Here is a 25,159-nt window from a genome sequence, read left to right on the forward strand (position 1 = left end):
AATTATTATATTGTTTTAGAAGTCGAGCAAGGTATTATGTAATATGTTATCTGGTTATTGAGGATGATTGTTGTGGGCCCTGACCCACAGATCCAGGATTGTTTATAGGTTATGTTTCCGCTGCAAGTGAATGTAATTCGAGGTTGTTAAGCCTTAATTATAATTAGCGTATCTTAAGTGGATTTAGCTAGCAGATCGGAAGTGCGGGCTGTTACACACCATAACTCCATCCTTGCTGATGACATGGCCTAGGAACGACACCTCCTTCAGCCAGAACTCACACTTGGAGAACTTTGCAAACCATTTCTGTTGCCTCAGAATACCCAAGATCAACCATAGATGCTTCTCATGCTCTTCTTCATTCTTAGATTACACCTGGATATCGTCGATGAATACAACTACGCACGTATCCAGGAACTCATGGAAAGAACGGCTCATCTGATCCATGAACACAACAAGGGCGTTAGTAAGACCAAAGGGCATGACAACAAATTCATAATGCCCATATCTTGTTCGGAAAGCGGTCTTAGGAATATCTTCCTTCTTCACCAGATTCTGATGATAGCCTTACCTCAAATCTATCTTTGAGAATATTCCCGCACCCTTTAACTGGTCAAACAGATCCTCAATACGGAGCAAGGGATACCTATTCTTGACAGTCACCTTGTTCAATTCACGATAGTCGATGCAAAGCTGCATACTCCCATATTTCTTTTGACAAACAGAACAGGAGCACCCCACGGCGAGACACTTGGCCTAATAAATCCCTTATCAATCAATTCTTGCAACTGAGTCTTCAACTCTTGCAACTCAGCAGGCGCCATCCTATACGGGGCCTTTGACAGAGGAGCAGTACCAGGAGTCAAGTCAATGCTGAACTCAACTTCTCTTTCAGGAGGGATACCCGGTAGCTCATCAGGAAAAACGTCCGGATACTCACGGACAACGGGAATGTCCTCTAACTTCACTTCTCGGGTCAAATCTTTCACCATGCAGAGGAACACTTGCTCCCCTTTCTGACGGAGCTTTGCATTTTGAGAGCAGATACGATTTTACTCCCTTCTTCAACACCACTCCACTATAGGAGATACGCTTGCCACACTGACTACGAAGAGTCACTTTTTGATCGCGGCAATGAATCTGAGCACGATACTTAAACAACCAGTCCATGCCCAAAATAACATGAAACTCGACCATGGAGAATGCCGTAAGATCGGCAAGAAGATTAATACCCAACACAGAGATAGGCACTCCACAATACTCGGCCAAACAAGGGTAATTCTCACCAGAAGGTAGAGAAATAAGAGTTCGAATAGGAGAACTCGAAGTCAATTTAGCTTTCTTGGCAAAAGAATTAGACACACAAGACAACGAAGCACCAGAATCAAACAACACAGAAGCAGGAACAGAATTAACAAGAAAGGTACCAGAGATGACGTCGGGATGTTTGGCGTCGGAATGAGTCATGCTGTAAACCCGATTCTTTGGCGGAGCATAATGACTAGGAGGAACAGGGGGCTTAGCTGTAGCCCTCGGATTCTTGGGACACTCATAACTCTTGTGACCCGCTTCCCTACAATAGAAGCAAACAATAGCAGCACCCTCACAATCCTTTCTCGGATGTAAAGGCTTCTCACACCTCCGACACCTGGACGGATCAAGAACCCTGCCTAGAACCGGAGCCTTGGTATCCACCACGGAAACTCGGCTCAAACCTCGGCTTCTTAGCCGGACCAGGAGCAACTGACGGAAAAGGCTTCCTCACAGATGCGGCCTTAACAGCTTCTTCCTCTCTCACTGATGCATGAACACTAAGGGCCATCTCATAAGCAGCTTGAAATGTAGTAACCCCTGAACACAGCACCAGGGTCCTTACCCTCGGATTCATCTTCTTTATATATCTCTTAACCCTCTCAGCTTCGGTGGCAATGACAGTACCAGCAAGCTTAGACAGCTCCGTGAAGCGGTCGGTGTACTTCTGGATGTCCATACTCCATTGAGTCAGAGATAGAAACTCCTCCTGTTTTTGCCAGCGCAACTCATCAGGATAGAATCTCTCTTTTAGCTTGGCGGAGAACTGGGTCCACCCAAAACCAATTGTAGCCATACACGCATCCTTCACCGTACCCCACCAATTATCCGCCTCTCTCTTCAAATAGTACGTCCCAATAGGTACCGTCTCGTCAGCAGAGCAGTTTGTTGCCGTGAAAAGCTTCTACATCTCCCTTAACCAATTTTCCAGAGCCACAGGGTCAGCCGCACCATCATAAGTAGGAGGCCTATGACGGTCAAACCGGTCGAAAGCAGAATGCCCACCACCCGAAGAAACAGCTCTATTAGCCCAAGAGATGAAAGCATTTTTCAGGCTTACGCGACGACGACGCGCAGCTTCCTTTCTAGCGGCTAACTGTTGTCGTGGAGGCATACTACAAAACAGAAACTGTCACATTAGTCTATCAAAATCACATAAGCAGACATTAAATCAATAAACATAGTAAACAAAATGTTTCCCCAGGTTTTCTTCCTACCCAGGTAACTCTCATACACTCTAGACTTGAAATCTAAGACACTAGTAATCCTAGTCACAAGTCTACTCATCTTCTGGAAAATAATAGTAACTTAACAGAGCTTCTGGAACGTTTTGCTCTGATACCAACTGTAACATCCCGTCCAAAACCAAGAAGAACAAAGACTTAAAAAAAAGGAAAAAGATATGAATAATGGCAGCGAAAATACAAAAGAGACGGAGATGCTACTCTATGGAGTAGAATGGAAAACTATAAGTAAACAAAGGCTTCATAAGCATAAGTGCACTCCAAGATATAGATGTAAAAAGGGAAAAACGAGGTCCCATACCCACATTTCCAACAAGTCTCAAAAAATCATAAGACCATCATTACAACCTCAAAATAGAGTGATGTAACTAAAACAGCTGAAATCCATAGTTCCAAAACATAAGTCAAAACAAGAGTAGCTACTTAAAACCAACTAGTCCTAATTCCAGCTTCAGAGTGCTCATCTACTATAACAAGCACTACTTCCTTGCTCACACGGTTAAAACGCACAACCCCGGTCCAAACTGTGACAACTCTAAACAACATCACCATCTGCACAATAATTCAACAACTTCCACAATCAGTGGGGAGTAATTATGTAACATCCCGTCCAAAACCAAGATAACATAGCCTTAAGATAAGCAAAAGGTTATAGATAATGGCAGTGGAAATTCAAAGAGACGGAGATGCCACTCTAAGGAGTAGAACAAAAACTAAAATAGAATAACCATCATAGGTAAAAGTCAACTCCAGTACATATAATCAAAAGGGAAAATGAGGTCCCATACCCTCATTCTTCAATAAGTCTCAAAGAGTCATAACACCAGCAAGAATCCTCAAAATCATAGAGTAACCAAAACTAAGACAACTGAAATCCATAGTTCCAATACATAAGTCAAAAATAGAATTAGCTACTTAAACCAACTAAGTATCTAATCCTGAGTCCATATTGAAATACTCATCCACTAGGCAAGCTCCTTTCTTTGCTCACACGGGGAACACACACCCCCGATCCAGCTAGAACCACTCTAAACAGCGTCACCATCTGCACAAAGATACAACAATTTCCACAATCAGTGGGGAGTAACTAGCAGTTCTCCCACTCAAATAGAAACAGATAAGAGCTTAAATAATTAGAAACAACATCAGAAACATAATACCAATACCAACTCGTATAAGATACAACGACAACCATGAACAAATGCGGTCAACGTTGCAAACAAATGCAACAAATGCGTCCACAAGCTCAAACATAACAGACCATACCCCTGTGAGTAGACTCATTGGACCATGCGCCCAAGGCCTACGTTGCATTCGAGGAACCATACCGCCCTTTTCGAATAGCTATAATCTAGGATCATACCACCCGTAGTAACCAATGGACCATACCGCCCACGGTTTAGTAACCAAAGCCTAGGACCATACCGCCTTAGTTACGAGCATAAATTTCTAGGACCATACCGCCCTTAGTAATTCCACTCAAACTCCTTGAACCATACCGTTCATAGGATTTCCTATGAAGACCTCTAGAACCATACCGTTCCTAGAGTTACTCTATCAACAACGTGCAATCATACAAGACAAGCACACATCAATCAAATCCAACCATCAATAAGAACAAGTTATGAGCGAAACTCAACCAATCATACCCAACAAGGTTCCAACATGATTTGCAAGCCAACACAAACAACCGGCACGTTCAAGACTCAAAACCAAGAGTTACCCATCACAGAGACACATACCCTTAACGTAATACTTAAACCACCCAAAAACTACTCAAACATCCTTAGCATACTTACCTAAGACCAACCAAGCCAAAACACACAAGCTGTAAACCAAACACAGAAATAAAGACACCACATCACGACCCAGGGGCAGACCACCCATCGCGAGGTGCGATGAGGATCGTGGGTCAACCGTCGCGAGTCGGGACGAGGCTCGCGAGTCGCGAGCAGCCTTCTGCCGTGGCTTGCGAGCTTCGTTCGCTCGCCTACGCACGCTCCTCCGAGGCTTGCTCCAGCCCTCCTTTACACCCACACTTACACTGAACAATCTCGTAAGACCATGACCCCAACAACAACCCAACAACAACAACAACTCCATCAACCTCACCACATAAAATGACAACAACACACTCCAACACCAACAACAACAACGATAATAATAACAATTTCAACCCAATGACAACGAAAAAGACAACGACAATAACAACAACAACACTCTTCAACACCAACAACAACGACAATAATAACAACAATAACGACAATAATAACAAATCCATCAACAAAACAACCACAATAGGAACATGAAACTTTAACCATACAATCTTCTAAGTTCTTCCTAACATGATACTACGTTCTCTAACGCATTTCTAACACCTAAGTTCAATATCTATACTCTACCGAACTAGAATAATGCTAGTTACCTTTTTCTTGGGAAGATTCACAAAAGAAATGTTCCAAGTCCTTTAGAGATCTTGAGAAATATTACCACTTCCGCCTCCTATGAACACAATCGCAACGAACTCAATACGCGCTTGAAACCGGTGCAAATATGGCTCGAAACAAGTAACAAAATCTGATTTGTGTTAGAAAATATGGATGAGGAACAAAAGCTTTTCCCCTCCCTTTTTTCCTTTGAAAATGGCGTGTGAAATGAGGAGTAACAAGGAAGAGTTTTCTTATTTTTATTTTCAGATTTTAAGGTGAAGGGTTTGAGGTTTATGAGGTCTATTAAGGAGGAAAATGAAGAGATGACCTTTGGTTAACGCGACGTTACAAAAGGAACTTTAAAAAGCTGTCCAAATTCTTCGTATAACATGGCTATAAATTAGAATTTTCGGACCTCCTAAACAAATAACAAAATGTACGAAGGCTATTACTAGTACAATGTACATTTTCAAACACCAAGTAAAATGTTCGAAAATAATATGTATAAGTATATGTTTTCCAAACTAAAAATTATTATTACCAACGTAATATAAATATTCACGTAATATACTATCACATTACACACTCGGCACACGCAAAAGTACTATATTGTCCGTTTTATAAGAACAATGCAGACAACCATATAATACGATTAACAAAATGCCACATAAATAAGACGCACATTATAAACTTTGCACCAAGTCAATTAAAATAATGTAGGTGTAAATACATATATATACATAAATAGATATACTTTCCGAAAATAATTTAATAGAAATATAATGTATCACGTCAGATAATAATAATTAACACGCGAAAATTTCAGAGAAATTTCGGGGTGTTACAATCTCCCCTCCTTAAGAAAAAGTTCGTCCTCAAACTTAAAATAACAAGGAAATACCTGAGACAAAAAGCTAGGGATACTTGAGCCTCATCGACTCCTCCGTCTCCCAAGTGGCTTCCTCGTACTTTTGGCTTCTCCAAAGCACCTTAACCAAGGGTATCACTTTTCTTCTTAGAGCACGATTCTGACGGTCCAAGATCTGAACAGGTCGCTCCTCAAAAGTCATGTTCGGCTCAATAGTGACCGACTCTATAGGAATGACATGAGACGGATCGCTGCGATACCTCCGCAACTGCGACACGTGGAACACACCGTGCACCCTTGACAAGTCAGGGGGCATAGCCAATCTGTAAGCCACCTCCCCAATCCTCTCGAGAATCTCATAAGGGCCAACATACTTCGGGCTTAGCTTGCCTTTTTACCCAAATCTCGCCACTCCCTTCATCGGAGATACTTTCAACAGCACCTTATTCCCAACGGTGATAAAAATAGGCTTCCGACGCAAGTCTGCATAAGACCTCTGCCTATCTTGAGCAGCCTTCATTCTAGCCTGAATCACCTTTACTTGCTCAACAGTATCTTGGATCAAGTCTGGCCCCAGCACCAACGAGTCACTTATGTCGCTCCAACAAGTAGGACTGCGACACTTACGCCCATACAAGGCCTCATAAGGAGCCATCTGAATGCTAGCATGGTAACTGTTGTTGTAAGAGAACTCCACCAAGTTCAATGACTTCAACTAAGATTCTTGAAATTCCAAAGCACAAGCACGGAGCATATCCTCCAAAGTCTGAATAGTCCTCTCCGTTTTCCCATCCGTAGCAGCATGGAAAGCGGTACTCAACTTCAACTTAGTACCAAATGCTTCTTGCAGATCAACCCAGAAATGAGACAAGAATCTAGGGTCACGGTTAGATACTATATCCTTCGGAACACCGTGCAATCGAATGATTTCATTAGCGTAGGCTTCCGCCAACTCTTCCATAGACCAATTATTCTTCATCGGAATAAACCGAGCAACCTTAGTCAATCGGTCCACAATCACCCACACCGCATTCTTACCCCCAACAGCTCTCGGAAGACCCATAACAAAGTCCATCGAGATAGAATCGAACTTCCACGCGGGAATTGGTAATGGTTGTAGCAAACCACCCGGTCTCTGATGCTCGATCTTAATCTTTTGACACACCAGGCACCTGACCACAAAATCGGCCACTTCCCTTTTCATGCAAGGCCACCAGAAATTAGCCTTGAGATCCTTGTAAAGCTTATCACCCCTAGGATGAAAGAGTGGAGTACAATGAGCTTCCTCGAGAATCTTCTTCTTAAGCTCCAAGTCATTAGGCACACACCAACGATTCATAAATTTTTGACCCCCCTCGGAGTCGACTTCGAAATTTTCGGCTCGGCCCTGAGCCTTAGCTTCACGGATCTTTTCCAACTTAGGATCATTCTTCTCTCTCGCAACTCTTGGAACAAGGCAGGCTCGGCACTCATAGCACAGAGAGTTTCCACCGAACCCCGAGGTACCACCTCGATTTCAAGCTTTCGAAATTCATCACGTAAGTCCCTCGACGGAACTCTAACCGCATTAAGAGAATGCTTCGACTTCCGACTGAGAGCATCCGCAACCACATTAGCTTTGCCCTCATGGTAATAAACCTGCAGATCGTAATCCTTGATCAGCTCCAACCATCTCCTCCCTCATATTCAAATCTCTTTGAGTGAAGATATACTTGAGGCTTTTGTGGTCGTAAACACCCTACACGAAACCCCATACAGATAGTGTCGCCAGATTTAAGAGCGAACACACAGCAGCCAACTCCAAATCATGAGTAGGTAGTTTCTTTCATGCACCTTCAACTGCCTGGATGCATACGCCACCACCTTCCCTTGTTGCATAAGAACACAACCCAATCCAAGCTTCGATGCGTCACTATAAACTTCAAACCCAACCCCTTCAGTTGGCAAGGTCAGAACAGGAGCGGTAGTGAGGCACTTCTTCAATTCTTGGAATGCCCTTTCATACTCTTCAGACCACAAGAATTTGCTCTCCTTCTTCATCAATTTAGTCAAAGGCTGAGCTATCCTTGAGAATCCTTGACAAACTCCGATAGTAACCAGCAAGACCAAGGAAACTCCGGATCTCGAAACATTCTTAGACTCTCCCATTCCACCACAGCTCAACTTTGGAAGGATCTACCATAACTCCATCCTTGCGATACATGGCCTAGGAACGACACCTCCTTCAGCCATAACTCACACTTGGAGAACTTTGCAAACCATTTCTGTTGCCTCAGAATACCCAAGATCAATCTCAGATGCCTCTCATGCCCTTCTTCATTCTTAGAGTACACCAGGATATCGTCGATGAAAACGACTACACAAGAATCCAGGAACTCATGGAAAGAGCGGTTCATCTGATCCATGAATACATCAGGGGCATTAGTCAAACCGAAGGGCATGACAACAAACTCATAGTGCCCATATCTTGTTCGGAAAGCGATCTTAGGAATATCCTCCTTCTTCTTCACCGGAATCTGGTGATAACCTAACCTCAGGTCAATCTTCGAAAATACTCCCACACCCTTTAACTGGTCAAACAGATCCTCAATGCGGGGCAAGGGATACCGATTCTTGATAGTCACCTTGTTCAATTCCCGATAATCGATGCCAATCCGCATACTCCCGTCTTTCTTTTTGACAAACAGCACAGGAGCACCCCACGGCGAGACACTTGGCCTAATAAATCCCTTATCAATCAATTCTTGCAACTGAGTCTTCAACTCTTGCAATTCATTAGGCGCCATCCTATACGGGGCCTTTGACGAAGGAGCAGTACCAGGAGTCAAGTCAATGCTGAACTCAACTTCTCTTTCAGGAGGGATACCCGGTAGCTCATCAGGAAAAACGTCTGGATACTCACGAACAACAGGGATGTCCTCTAACTTCGCTTCTTGGGTCAAATCTTTTACCATACAGAGGAACACTTGCTCCCCTTTCTGACGGAGCCTTTGCATTTTGAGAGCAGAAACGATCTTTACTCCTTTCTTCAACACCACTCCACTATAGGAGATACGCTTGCCATACGGACTACGAAGAGTCACTTTTTGATCGCGACAATGAATCTGAGCACGATACTTGGACAACAAGTCCATGCCCAAAATAACATCAAACTCGACCATGGAGAATCCCTTGAGATCGGCAGGCAGATCGATACCCAACACAGAGATAGGCACTCCACAATACTCGGCCAAACAAGGGTAATTCTCACCAGAAGGTAGAGAAATAAGAGTTCGAATAGGAGAACTCGAAGTCAAATTAGCTTTCTTAGAAAACGAATTAGACACACAAGACACAGAAGCACCAGAATCAAACAACACAGAAGCAGGAAGAATGAACAAGAAAGGTACCAGAGATGACGTCGGCTGAACATCGCATCAGAAAAATCATACTGTAAACCCGATTCCTTGCGGAGCAGATTGACTAGGAGGAACAGGGGGCTTAGCTTTAGCCCTCGGATTCTTGGACACTCATAACTCTTGTGACCGCCTCTCTACAATAGAAGCAAACATAGCACACCCCACAATCCTTTCCCGGATGTAAAGGCTTCTCACACCTCCGACACTTGGACAGATCAGAACCCTGCCTAGAACTGGAGCCTTGGTATCCACCACGGAAACTCGGCTCGAACCTCGGCTTCTTAGCCGGACCAGGAGCAACAGACGGGAAAGGCTTCCTCACAGATGCAGCCTTAACATCTTCTTCCTCTCTCACTGATGCATGAACACTAAGGGCCATCTCATAAGCAGCTTGAAATGTAGTAACCCCTGAACACAGCACCAGGGTCCTTACCCTCGGATTCATCTTCTTTATATATCTCTTAACCCTCTCAGCTTCGGTGGGAATGACAGTACCAGCAAACTTAGACAGCTCTGAAGCGGTCGTGTACTTCTGGATGTCCATACCCTTGATCAGAGATAGAAATTCTTCCTGCTTTTGCCAGCGCAACTCATCAGGGTAAAATCTCTCTTTCAGCTTGGTGGAGAACTGGGCCCACCCAAAACCAGTTGTAGCTATACACACATCCTTCACCGTACTCCACCAATTATCCGCCTCTTTCTTCAGATAATACGTCCCAATCGGTACCATTTCGGCAGCAGAGCAGTTTGTTGCCGTGAAAAGCTTCTCCATCTCCCTTAACCAGTTTTCCAAAGCTACAGGATCTGCAACACCATCATAAGTAGGGGGCCTATGACGGTCAAACCGGTCGAAAGCAGACTGCCCACTACCCGAAGAAACAGCTCTATTAACCCAAGAGATGAAAGCATTTTCCAGGCTTACGCGACGACGACGCCAGCTTCCTTCTAGCGGCTAACTGTTGTCGTGGAGGCATACTACAAAACAGAAACTGTCACATTAGTCTATCAAAATCACATAAGCAGACATTAAATCAATAAACATAGTAAACAAAATGTTTCCCCAGGTTTTCTTCCTACCCAGGTAACTCTCATACACTCTAGACTTAAAATCTAAGACACTAGTAATCCTAGTCACAAGTCTACTCATCTTCTGGAAAATAATAGTAACTTAACATAGCTTCTGGAACGTTTTGCTCTCATACCAACTGTAACATCCCGTCCAAAACCAAGAAGACATAGCCTTAAGATAAGGAAAAGGTTATAGATAATGGCAGCGGAAATTCAAAGAGACGGAGATGCCACTCTAAGGAGTAGAACAAAAACTAAAATAGAATAACCATCATAGGTAAAAGTCAACTCCAGTACATATAATCAAAAGGGAAAATGAGGTCCCATACCCTCATTCTTCAATAAGTCTCAAAGAGTCATAACACCACCAAGAAATCCTCAAAATCATACAGTAAACAAAACTAAGACAACTGAAATCCATAGTTTCAATACATAAGTCAAAAATAGAATTAGCTACTTAAACCAACTAAGTATCTAATCCTGAGTCCAGATTGAAATAATCATCCACTAGGACAAGCTCCCTTTCTTTGCTCACACGAGGAACACACACACCCCCGAGCCAGTCTAGAACCACTCTAAACAGCGTCACCATCTGCACAAAGTACAACAATTTCCACAATCAGTGGGGATAACTAGCAGTTCTCCTAGCTCAAATAGAAACAGATAAGGCTTAAATAATTAGAAACAACATCAGAAAACATAATACCAAATACCAACTCGCTATAAGATACCAACGACAACCATGTAACAAATGCGGTCAACGTTGCAAACAAATGCAACAAATGCGATCCACAACTCAAAACTAACAGACCATACCGCCTGTGATGACTCATTGACCATGCCGCCCAAGGCCTACGTGCCTATTCGAGGAACCATACCGCCCTTTCGAATAGCTATAATCTACGATCATACCACCGTAGTAACCAATGGACCATACCGCCCACGGTTTAGAAACCAAAGCCTAGGACCATACCGCCCTTAGGTTAACGAGCATAAATTTCTAGGACCTTACCGCCCGTAGCAATTCCACTCAAAGTCCATGAACCATACCGTTCATAGGATTTCCTGATGAAGACCTCTAGAACCATACCGTTCCTAGAGTTACTCTATCAACAACGTGCAATCATACAAGACAAGCACACATTAATCACATCCAACCATCAATAAGAACAAGTATGACGAAACTCAACCAATCATACCCAACAAGGTTCCAACATGAGTTTGCACAGCCAACACAAACAACCGGCACGTTCCAAGACTCAAAACCAAGAGTTACCCATCACATGAGGACACATACCCTTAACGTAATACTTAAACCACCCAAAATCGACTCAAACATCCTTAGCATACTTACCTAAGACCAACCAAGCCAAAACACACAAGCTGTAAACCAACACAGAAATAAAGACACCACATCACGACCCAGGGGCAGACCACCTGTCGCGAGGTGCGACGAGGATCGCGGGTCGCGACTGGCAGCCGTCGCGAGTCGCGACGAGGCTCGCGAGCCGCGAGCAGCCTTCTGCCGTGGCCTGCGAGCTTCGTTCGCTTGCTTACGCACGCTCCTCCGAGGCTTGCTCCAGCCTTCCTTTACACCCACACTTACACCTAACAATCTCGTAACGACCATGACCCAACAACAACAACAACTCCATCAACCTCACCCACGATAATAATGATAACAACACTCTCCAACACCAACAACAACGATGATAATAACAACAACTCCAACCCAATGACAACGAAAATAACAACGACAATAACAACAACACTCTTCAACACCAACAACAACGACAATAATAACAAATCCATCAACAAAACAACCACAATAGCAACATGAAACTTTAACCATACTATCTTCTAAGTTCTTCCTAACATGATACTACGTTCTCTAACGCATTTCTAACACCCTAAGTTCAATATCTATACTCTACCAAACTAGAATAACACTAGTTACCTTTTTCTTGGGAAGATTCACAAAAGAAAGGTTCCAAGTCCTTTAGAGATCTTGAGAAATATCACCACTTCCGCCTCCTATGAACACAATCGCAACGAACTCAATACGCGCTTGAAACCGGTGCAAATATGGCTCGGAAACAAGTAACAAAATCTGATTTTTGTGTGAGAAAATATGGATGAAGAACAAAAGTTTTCCCCTCCCTTTTTCCTTTGAAAATGGCGTGTGAAATGAGGAGTAACAAGGAAGAGTTTTCTGATTTTTATTTTCAGAAATTAAGGTGAAGGGTTTGAGGTTTATAAGGTGTATTAAGGAGGAAAATGAAGAGATGACCTTTGGTTAACGCGACGTTACAAAAGGAATTTTAAAAAGCTGTCCAAACTCTTCGTATAACATGGCTATAAATCATAATTTTCGGACCTCCCTAAACAAATAACAAAATGTACGAAGGCTATTACTAGTACAATGTACATTTTCAAACACCAAGTAAAACGTTCGAAAATAATATTTATAAGTTTATGTTTTCCAAACTAAAAATTATTATTACCAACGTAATATAAATATTCACGTAATATACTATCACATTACACACTCGGCGCACGCAAAAGTACTACATTGTCCGTTTTATAAGAACAATGCAGACAACCATATAATACGATTAACACAATGCCACATAAATAAGACGCACATTATAAACTCTGCACCAAGTCAAGTAAAATAATGTAGGTGTAAAAATATATTTATACATAAGTATATCACTACAAGAAAATGTCCCAACTACGACGAGAATTCTCGTTGTAAATGCGCTTGATCCGGTCGCAAATGGTCTTTTACGACGAGAAATGCGTCTGGTCGTCACTCGTCGTAAAAGGCTTGGTCGTAAAAAGTTTTACGACCAGTTAGACTAAGTCGTTGTATATAATTTTTTACGACGAGAGTTAGATCTCATCGCTAATGTGAGCTTTTACGACCAAATTACTGGTCGCAAATCCTATTTTCTAGATTGGCTATTTCTGTCTTTGCGATGAGACTTCTGGTCGTAACTCTTATGTATGATACACTGATATTTCTCTAAGCTTTTTCGTATAAACTTTAAACTAATACAAAATTGAAATATATTTTCACCTTTAAACTTGAAATAAAGTAGAATGAAATCACAAAATAATAATATTTATATTCCATCAATGTGAATATAATTACAAAGATTCACAATTCACAATACATAGTAGAAAAGAACTTTCTAAAATATACATTTTATGTAAGGTATTACACATAATATTACTACATCTCTAGAACACTAGATCGACATAATAATGTTCTAGATAGATGGTGAGCATTGGCAGTAAGTCATCAAGCAAAATTATGACCCAAGCAACTCCATGAATCTGCAAAAGAGAATAATCTTCACATGCCAAACTATTCTTCTACGATATTCACTCTAATGTGACACCAAATCTGCAAGACTAAAATTGGATAATCCAAGTTAATATCCACATATCACAATCATGACAATACAATATTTATTTCCCAGCAAAAAGAAAGTACGACAATAACAAAAATAAAATTTGAATTTGAACTATGGGGTACATACATTAGAACTAAACACTGCAATCTTCATAATAAGCCTTCTAAATCAATCCATTGTTTATAAGTAGGTATAAGTCATTAAGATATTGTTACAATATTATAGAAATCTTTTGGTGATTCATGAACTAGAGAGATACAGTTCACCTAAGCATTTTAGCAAGCACATGGTGTGCATAGAAGGAAAAACAAGAAAAGAAATTGAAACTTACATCGGTATTTGATTGAGGAAAAACTGCAAAAGAAAAGAAAAGCTTGTGAGAATCCAAACCAACAACTTATGAGTTCTACTCATGGACACATATGAATCTGACAAAGGACCAATAAAGTTCCCATGAAACCCAGTTTGATGAACTCATAACTTTTTCTAAAGTTTCAACACACATTTAGCAAAAAAAATGGAAGAAATTAAATAATTTTCACTTCAATACAAAGCGCGAAGTATCCCGCTTTTATTTTCGGTGAAAATTTGAACATTTTAGTATTTACGACCAGATTTCTCCTTTAACAACGAGCTTTCCGTCTTGTCGCAACAACTATGTTCCATTTACAACCAGTCTGAATATCTGGTCGTAGATGGCTATTTTTTGCGACAAGAAACGCGTATGGTTGTTAAAGTTGGTCGTAAATGTTGCATTTTGTTGTAGTGATATATACTTTTCGAAAATAATTTAATAGAAATATAATTTATCACATCAGATAATAATAATTAACACGCGAAAATTTCAGAGAAATTTCGGGGTGTTACACAGCAGTTCTCCCAGTTCAAATAGAAACAGATAAGAACTTAAATAATTAGAAACAACATCAGAAAATACAATATCAAACACCATACTCACCATGAGATATAATGATCCTAACATCAACCTAGACACCCTACTAACAAAACCAATCCCCGTCAACCATGCAACAAATGCGGTAAACGAGCTCAAACACAACAGACCGTACCGCCTGTGAGTAGACTCATTGGACCATGCCGCCCAAGGCCAACATTGCATATTCGAGAAACCATACCGCCCTTTTCGAATAGCCAGCATATTCGAGGAACCATACCGCCCTTTTCGAATAGCTAAATTCTACGGATCATACCACACGTAGTGAACCAATGGACCATACCGCCCAAGGTAAAGTAACCAAATCCTAGGACCATACCGCATTTAGGATAATCAAACACACATTCCTAGGGCCATGCCGCCCTTAGGACAATCAACTCAAGTTCCTAGAACCATACCGTTCTTAGGATCACCTACTAGAGACCTCTAGAACCATGCAGTTGCTATAGTCACACTATACAACAACGAACGAGTATACACGTCAAGGTATACACCAACTAATCCAAACCAACCTTCCAATGTATATAACAAGTTATAAGAGCAACCCAAGCCACCCTTATCCACCAAGGTTCCATCATGAGTCTATATGGCCATAACACAAGCAATTGACCTATTTCAAGGCAAGTACCGAAAGCTACCCAATACAATTGGGCACATACCCTTAATATAACACTTTAAAATTAACCAAAGTTTACTCAAATACCCTAGTACACACACCTAAGGTCAACCAAGCAAAGGCACATAAGCTGTAAACCAAAAAGGAATTTAAAACATAGCATCACAACCCAGGGGACAGACCCCTCGTCACGAGGCGCGACGAGCGTCGCGGGTCGCGACAGGCAGCCGTCGCGAGTCGCGACGAGGCTCGCGAGTCGCGAGCAGCCTTCTGCCGTGGCCTGCGAGCTTCGTTTGCTCGCCCACGAAAGCTTCTCCGAGGCTTGCTCGAGCCACCCACGCCTACTCCAACCTCAATTCACAACCACACACACACACCAAACACCCTCACAACACCCATACTTCACCAATACAACAATGACAACCCAGAATTTCAAGACATAATCCAAGCAATTCAACCCAATACGCACAACCACAACACTTAAGAGAAACAACAATTTGACAAGTGCTAACAAATAAGATCATAGTAGAAATTCCAAACACGACAACAACACCAACAACTATAAAATCCACATGAAACTTTAACCATACAATCCTCTAAGTTCCACCTAACATGATACTACGTTCTCTAACGCATTTCTAACAACCTAAGTTCAATATCTATACTCTACCGAACTAGAATAACGCTAGTTACCTTTTTCTTGCACTAGTAGAATAAATGTTATTTGCTGCGGTCAAAAAGTGGCATATTGCTGCGTTTTTGGGCGCGCAGCAATTAAGGACGCAGCAATAGGTAATACTTATATTGCTGCGGTTTTGAGGCCAAACCGCAGCAATATATTATTTTTTTTATCAAATTCACAAGACATATTGCTGCGGTTTTCGTGGAAAAACCGCAGCAATAGGTAGTAGTACAGGTAAAAAAAAAAATTTTTTTTTCCATTTTGTCATCAAATTTAAAAAACATTAAGGCTAAAAGAAAAGAAAACACTACTGATTAAAACTAATGACAAAAAAATATTATACAAAATTCAAAAATATAAATTGAAATATATTATTACAATATAGGTAGGGCACTAGAACATAGTATAAAAAAATAAAAAATATAATAAAAAAACAACTAACTGATTCATTACAAAAAAAAAATATAATAAAAACGAAAAATACATTAAGAAGAAATAAATAACTGATCTAAAAAAATTAAAGAAAAAAACTAAATCAAAAAATCTACCCACACATCTGAAAACGAAAAAAATCAAAACAAAAATCCTAAAACCAAAAATCTACTCAATACAACGCTTAAAAACGAAAAAAAAAAGCTAAAAAACAAAAAAAAAATATAAAGAAAAAACTAAAACAAAAAATCTACCCACATCTGAAAACGAAAAAATTCAAAACAAAAATCCTAAAACCAAAAATCTACTTACAAAGTTACAACGGTTAAAACGAAAAAAAAAAGGAAACGAAAAAAAAAAGAACAAAATAGATCGAACGGCCGACGAAGATGAACGGTTGTCGAAGATCTGCGAACGACGAAGGTCTGCGAGCAACGACGAATACTTGGCGAACGACGACGAAGACTTGGCGAGCGACGACGAAGACTCGGCGAGCGACGACGAAGGCTCGGCGAGCGACGACGAAGGCTCGGCGAACGACGACGAAGGCTCGGCGAACGACGACGAAGGCTCGGCGAACGACGACGAAGGCTCGGCGAACGACGACGAAGGCTCGGCGAACGACGACGTAGGCTCGGCGAACGACGAAGGCTCGGCGAACGACGAAGTTCTGCGAACGACGAAGAATGGTTTGCGAGCAACGAAGAATGGTTTCCGAGTGACGAACGTTGGTCGTGGTTGTCACCCGCGAGTTATTAGGGTTCAGGTGAGAAGGAATTGAGTGAGGGAGTTGGGGAAGGAGATGAGAGCGTCCGTGTTGGTGAGAGAGGAAGGAGAAAGTGAAGAGAGAGAGAGAGATAGGAGATGAAACGGCGTGAGAGGAAGAGGGAGGAAGGGCGTGTGATTGAGAGGAGTGGAGAGAGAGAGGCGGTTTATTTAGGGTTTAGTGAGAGGGTGCTGTATTAGATAGCCTTATATAATATTGGGCCTCTATATTGCTGCGGTTTACTTATGCAAACCGCAGCAATACATTAAAATATTAATATTTTAATGTATTGCTGCGGTTTCTTTATACAACCGCAGCAATATAGCTGGTCAAAGTAGTCGATTAAATTTGAAAATTTGTCCCGTTATTATATATTGCTGCGGTTTTGGGCGGGAACCGCAGCAATATTGTCAATTTCTATTTTTTCTTTTTTTTTTGCGTGTTATATTGCTGCGTATAGGTAAAACCGCAGCAATATCACCGCAGCAAATAGCATTTATTCTACTAGTGTTGGGAAGATACGCGGTAGAAAGCTTCGAAGTACTCTAAACGTCTTGTGGAATATCACCACTTTCTTCTCCTAAGAACACAAAAACAATGATCTCAACGCTTGCTTGAAAACCGGTGCGAAAAAGCTTGAAACCAAGAAATGTGGACTGATTTTTGTGTGAGAAAAATTGTGAAGCAGCACAAACTTTTCCTCTCCCCTTTTTCCTTTGTGTTAGGCGTGTGAAATGGTGATGACAAGCCAAGAATTCTGAATTTAATTTTCAAAAAATAAGGTGAGGAGTTTGTGGTTTATGAGGTGCATTAAGGAGGAAAATGAAGAGATAGACCTTTGGTTATCGCAACGTTACAAAGGCTTGAATAAGCTGTCCAAAACTCTTCGCATACTACAAATAAAATTCAGAATTTTCGGACCTCCTAATACTAATAATACAATGTACAAAAGCGCTAGTACAATATACGTTCCAAAACTCTTCGCATACTACAAATAAAATTTAGAATTTTCGGACCTCCTAATACTAATAATACAATGTACAAAAGCGCTAGTACAATATACGTTTGGAAAAATTGACAATAGAGGTCTGAACTTTGGGTGATAATTTTTAAAAGGTTTGAACTATTGATTAACCTGTGTAGGTCCCAACTTTAGGGGGTCTTAACTTTTAGCGGGCCTTAGTGACTTAAAATTGGCTTAATAGGTCATCACTTGTAAAACATGGGTCACATCAGAAGGGTTAATTGAGGAGGGATGTAGGAACTAGGTGAGATTTTTTAAAAAAACTTCAGTTTTAAGTCGTCGAGGCCCGCTAAAAGTTAAGACCCCCTAAAGTTGGGACCTACACAGGTTAATCAATAGTTCAGACCTTTTAAAAATTATCACCCAAAGTTCAGACCTCTATTGTCAATTTTTCCTATACGTTTTAGACACCCATTAAAACGTTCAAAAATAAAATGTATAGGTATATATAATTATTTTCAAAATTAAAATTTATAAATACTAACGTAATACAAATACGCACGCAATACTCTACCACATTTTACACTCGGCACACACACGAGTACTACATTATCTGTTTCATATGAACAATGCAGACAACTACATTATACAACTAACAACAATGCCACACAATTCAAACACACATTATAACCATTGAACAATGTCGACAAAAATAATATAGGTGTAGAATATATATATACATATACTTTCCGAAAATAATTTAGAAAAAATATAATCTAACACTCAAGTAATAATAATTAACACGCGAAAATTTCAGAGATATTTCGAGGTGTTACATTAATGGCCTGAAAAAACAATTTAGCCATTAACCTCATAAAAGCCTACTCAACCAATGCTCCCAAACTTGAGATTTTCAAACACTATAAATATCATTTGTTGCATCAATGAACAGGTATTGAATTCTCTAGACTTTCTCTCTCTACCTCGATCGTCAACTGACTTGAGCGTTGGAGGGAAGGTCCCAGAACAACCCCCGGCGGTAATCTAACTTTGTTTTGCATGATTCCGATGTACAGACAACTAGCTCAAGTCAATATTCTTGGGGCTCACTCCTACTGAACATACATTAGCATCCTTATTTTCTAGACATAAACATTTTCCATATATAAATCATTAACGCACTAACACTAACTTAAACCACTTTGGCTACTACAAAGTGTTACCCACTTAAATGGTGATAGTAAAAATATCACCTATATACTAGAAAATAGAGAGCACAAAACCATTGCTCTGAATACTTTCAATCATCAAAATAAGGATTTTATCAACGAAAATCAGTTTAAATCACTAAAGTTAAAGTGATAAGATTTTCTAAGATCTATTTTGTTCATTGTGGCTAATATTGTTCACGATGGCTGGAATCACACAGAGCGAATTTTCACAAGACAACAATTTCAACCTAACTCTTGCTATCTTTGCAAACTTCGATGCCTAATCACAAAATCTCAGTCGAGTAAAAATACCAAAATCAGAGCATTATAAAACAGAAGACAAAAAAGAGAATAGAAGTGTAATCCGATCCTTATAATTTGTAAATAAACTTATCCACATATAAATGCATGTCAATGCAAGATCAATAAGCAGTTACGTATAAAATATGGAATATTTACCCACTTTATTAACTTACTACTATAGTAAAAACATAAACAAAGCACAGGTTAATTGCTTGAATTCAGTCACAACTATTGTCTTCAAAAGTATACAATTCAGGTGAACCCGAATAAAATGCTATATCTACTTGTGCAAATTTCTTAAATGAGGCTCAAAAGCCTGAAAATAATGATGTGACCATCAATTCAGGCATTTTAGCTACATAAACACATAACTGTTTTTAGATTAGCAAGAATAATATACTGTTCTATTCTATGTGCAATCCATGTACTTCAATTTCATGTGTATGTAGTGCAACTATAATCACATATCAAATAGTAGCACACAGAAATTAATTAAAATTTATAAATATGGAGTTGGTTCATGAAGTTATGTCATCCACACAAGAGTTTTAAAGTAATTAATTCACACACCCACAGGACTCGTTCCTCCAAAAGTTAAGTTCCTTGAACAAATAAGTAGTACATGTATGATTCTGTCTTCTACTGTAAATTACTCCCCCCAACTAAAACCTACTAAAAAATAGGACACTTAGATTACTTAGAAGCTTATATTGAGTTATCTTGTTTGGATTATTTCATAAAATAATTTGCACTAAGATGGTGAAGAACTTTATACAAAAGAAACAAAGAAAAAGATGAACATAATATCTTACAAAGTCGATTGATTAGGAAATCCTCTGCCAAAAAAAAACGAACAGAAAAACAATTAGTTAAATAAACAAAATTTGAAAAAAAAAGTTCCATCTATGAAAGTTCCATCTATTCCAAAAACCCAATAACAAAATGTGAGATTAGATAATACCTTCTTAGAGAGGAACAACAAAAGTTTAAGGATCATACAATTACCCTATTTGTTATCTACAGAAAGGGAGGGGGTTATATTTCAGTTACAAAATTATGCAATTATGAATTTATAATTGAACTTCAGTATGCAATGAGAATAGTACGAGGATTTAGGAGTGATTCGTGAATTAATTAATTTTTTCCTAAGATTAACAATTTCACTAACCTTTATGGTGTTGCCATCCGAAGTCTGACCTTTGAACTCCATTGCTTGATTCGTATTCTCCAACACGATAATAAGATTCGATTACAAGCAAGAAAAATTCGCAAGCCATCAACTACAAAGTAGAAGAGTACTTTGTTCACGGTGGATTTTAAAAGGGGAGATGGAGAGGATGAGTTATTACGTTTGTAATTTTATTACTAAATAAAACCTTATTTGTAATTTTATGGAAACATAAAGCATTGGAAAACATTAGATCAGACCGTGATTACATGAAAATCCTTACATAAAGTCAGCGGTTGGAGCCCGAACTTTACTTGGTTTCTCCCAATAACTATAAGGTATATCAGGTCTGATTCTAATCAAGGTTCTGCAATATGATATATGGTATGTGTCATTTATAAGGTTGAAATATTGTTTTTATTTTCTTTGTTGAAACAACTATGAATCCAGCATTTTACATAGATCGATTGTAAGAAGTAATAAAATAATTCAATAATTAATTGAATATACTTTCTTTGCTTTCTTTTAGTTTCAATGCTTTATTTAGTTTCAAAGTTACCTAATTTGTTTCTCTCAAACCTGATCGCAAGGTCGGAAGGTCCCTTATTATTTTCTGTCTATTTATCTCCTAGTCTTAATTATTTTGCTTCCCCTTCGTGTTTAAACTAAAGTAGAACAAGGAAATTTATATTATCGAAATATACTCAGGATGCACTTTTATATTTTTTTTTTTGGAGGAAAAACGATGCACTTCTATTTTTTTTTTTTTCAGGAAACTCGATGCACTTTTTGATATTTGGTTAATATGATGAGTAGCTTTAGAAAGCTTCTATATCATCTTAAAATTCCCATCTATTATGACCACATGCAATGTTATAGAACGATTATACGTGGTTACTCATAATAGTTACTTTCTGCATTTGTTTTAGGGAACAAAGCAGCATATCATTTCTATAAAACTCAACTATAGCTACATCCATACATCCTAAAGCACTTTACGAAAAAAGGGAACCTCTTAGGAACGACCCCCCCTATGAGAAATGCTAAACACAAAGCAAGGCCTAATACAAATAACATCAAATAGGTGTTGTTTAGTTGAAATTGTTTAACATAATAGATATAGTTCTTATAAATTGGAATATTTTGATGTTGTTTGGTTGACAAATTCATGAAATGTAGAAATTTCTAGCAAGTTTCACGTTTCACAAAATGGAGTAAATTACTACTTAAGGGAGCTAAGTAAATGAAAATTTTCATGGAATTTTCATTGCTCATGAATCACCAAACAACATTTAACAATTTTCAGGAAATACAATTATATGGGATAATAGATATCCAATGAATTTGCACTCCCTACATTCAACCAAACAAGCATTTTGGAACTATTTCATTTTATTGTTAAAAACTTTTCATATCATTGTTGGTGATTCATGTCTTATTAGTATCCACATTCAACCAAACTTTTCAGCAAGCTTGTATCATTTGCTTGTATGACAATATCATTTGACATCTTTTGATATACCTTAATATTTATAAGAGAAATAATGTCATTACTACTCATTTATATGTTATTCATTAAACTTACATAGTTTTTCCCTAGCTAATTCATCATCATTTGTCAATTCTTTTTATACCATGTCAATTACACAATGGTATTATTTATAATAGAAATGATATCAATATTGTTAGATTTAATAGGATTTAATCATATTGAGAAAATAACCTTTAATCTAGGATCCATCTATAATTCAAACTTTTGAATGTTCCACGATTATATACATTTTGTATTATGCTTGTATGAAAAAATGGAGCCTTAGAATCACACAATGCGTTCCTCTATTAATATTCACCACATGATCAAACACTAGTGGAAAAAAATTCTAACTCATCGAGTCATATTGGGCTTACATATCCGAAATTGAACCAGATTAGTTAGGTACGAAGTGGTTGATGAAAGTCATTGATCCGGTTTAAAACATGATCATTTAACCATTGACTAATCCAATTTTCACCAAAAACTAGATTAGTGAATAATTACTGGTCGGACTTTTTAGGAGAAAACCGAATCAACATAATTAGTGGTTGATCTATTCGAATTTTTAGAATAAAACTCGGTCAATATAATTAGTGGTTTAATAATCCGCCTTTCACCTAAAAACTGGACCAGTTGAGTTTCATATGAAATTAAAAAAAAATGTCCAGCCATCATTCACTCACTCCATTGGGTAATATGATAAGAACATAAACGAAAATTAATTATAAAATCAAAATCAAACACAATTCAGTAACCACCTAACATCCAACGAAAATGAAATAAAATTAAAATAATTTGGTAACCTACCATTCACTAAAAAATTCATCTACTTAATAAGAACATAAACTAAAATTGAACTAAAAAAACGAACACGTCTAAAATTATGCTAGCTTAACTATGGTTAATTTTAATTTTTTGAATAAAAGACAAAGAAAAAAAAAGGTCGTCCACAATACGCAAGGCCACAATGCAGCAAAGTTGTGAAATTTGAAGCTACGCACACATTCCAAAAAAAAACTTATACTTAAGCTAGGATGAAACCCTCCCTCCCCCACACACACATTATAATCAATATCAATAATAATCGTAGCTTATTAGTGTAAGCAATGCAGTAAGAAGAAGAAAGAGGAGAGAGAAAATTAGGGGAAAACATGGAAGTGGAGAAGTGGCAGGTGGCTGAAATAGCTGCAAATATGTGTGTCTCAATCTTGTGTGTGTGTATGAAAATTGAAAAATCCGAAATTAAAGAAGACAAGTATAAGTCACATTATTGTTTTAAGCTACGAGAATGCAGCTTATCCCAAAAAAGATTTAAATCTTGTTTTGCTTCTTATGTTTTTAGTTAAGATCAAGATACTTCAACTTAACAAATACTAAATTATCTATTCAGATTGTAAGTTGCATAGTAGACATTTATAAAGAAACACATCCTTTATATTGGTTACTATATGTTTAATTTCATAATATAATTTCACAACTATTACTCACCCTAAAGAAAATTTGAGAATATGATTTCACTCACCACAAACACTTTTTCCTTTACCACGTTAGTACTCTCTAGTCTCTGCACACATTTTTTTAATTATAAATGAGCTTCAACTATGGAGGTTGTTTTTGTAAAAAAAAACTTTCCCTCTCTAGCAATTTTCATCATGAGGAATTTTTTCTTGCATGTCTTACATATAGGAACCAAGGAGTGTATGTTTAAGAAAGGAAAGTCCAAAGATTATTTTCCTTTTTAGGATTAGTGGGTTGTGTCTTTCGAATTACATGTTCTTTTAAGTCTTTCTTCTTCGTATCAAGTGTATACCCTTCATTGAATTTATAGTGTAGATTGGAAGTATGCTACATGAGTTAGATCCTGGACCTTTTCAAAGAGGGGACTCTATAAATGAGGTTAATATGGATCAGCAAGATCAGGGGACAAGTATAAGGAGGATTGTTAATCAACCATACACCTTACTAACTGGACTAACAAATATGGAAATAGAACCAGGTAAAAACCCTTCCAAACGGGAGGAACAAGAAGGAATAAATAGTAGCGATAAAAATATAAAACCATCGTTCCGTGAAATAGTAGCGGGTTCTTCCTAATGATTTTCAGCAGCAAGAATATTAATGTCAACTTCTATGGAATGGTAGGATGAGGTAGAAGACATCAAAACTGCTGATGAGAAGGTTGTAAGTTTCTCTAAAGAGGAACTTAAGCGATTAACCATGGCAACTGACCTTAATGGGAAAATGCCTTGGAATTGGAGTGAGGCCTGACTTCATGGCCCAGAAGGTTCAAACAATATGGAATCCAAAAGGAGGGTTGGAAGTGATAGATGTAGGCCATAATGTCTACTTTTTTAAGTTCTTCTTGTTGGATGACTTCGAAAAAGCTCTTTTCAGAGGGCCATGGTTTATTTTAAACCATTACTTGATGCTTACGCGATGAAAGCCAAATTTACGAGCTTCCACCAATGCCTTCCCTAACATATCTGTTTGGATCAGGCTACCAGAATTACCAATAGAATATTATGAAAAAAGATGCCTTGTTTGCCACAACACAAAAGGTGGGAAAACCGATTGAAGCGGATTATAATGCTGATAAAATAACCAAAGGACGTTTTGCTAGAATTTGTATTGAGCTTTCACTAGTAAACCCTTTGGTGACAAAAGTGCGAGTTGGTGCTCCATGACAGCGCGTGGAGTATGAGAGTATAGGGATATTGTGTTTTGCATGTGGAAAGATTGGGCATTTGAAGGACAAGTGTCAGGTGAATAGGTCTAAGACATTTAGCATGCA

The 25,159-nt window shown here is 38.8% G+C and overlaps 1 protein-coding gene across 1 annotated transcript; it reads right to left on the minus strand.

Annotated features, from left to right (window-relative positions):
- Positions 1-668: 668 nt before the first annotated feature.
- LOC104899098 (uncharacterized) lies at positions 669-2,107 on the minus strand. Its single transcript, XM_057390770.1, has 3 exons — positions 1,716-2,107; positions 1,120-1,573; positions 669-1,016 (listed from the first exon to the last, which is right to left on the minus strand). Exons 1-3 carry the CDS (start codon positions 2,105-2,107, stop codon positions 669-671), a joined length of 1,194 nt encoding a protein of 397 aa, XP_057246753.1.
- Between the last annotated feature and the right edge of the window lie 23,052 nt (positions 2,108-25,159).

Source organism: Beta vulgaris, chromosome 7, assembly GCF_026745355.1.
Source record: "Beta vulgaris subsp. vulgaris cultivar EL10 chromosome 7, EL10.2, whole genome shotgun sequence".
In the NCBI taxonomy this organism is placed as follows: Eukaryota; Viridiplantae; Streptophyta; class Magnoliopsida; order Caryophyllales; family Amaranthaceae; genus Beta; species Beta vulgaris.

Bases quoted from the DNA above. Each gene is read 5' to 3' on its own strand.
- LOC104899098 (XM_057390770.1), bottom strand. From the start codon at position 2,107: ATGGCTACAATTGGTTTTGGGTGGACCCAGTTCTCCGCCAAGCTAAAA. The intron at 1,574-1,715 runs GTTTGAGCCGAG...CTTCTATTGTAG, and splicing joins GGTCCGGCTAAGAAGCCGAG to GGAAGCGGGTCACAAGAGTT. The intron at 1,017-1,119 runs GTGACTCTTCGT...AAGCTCCGTCAG, and splicing joins TTCATTGCCGCGATCAAAAA to AAAGGGGAGCAAGTGTTCCT.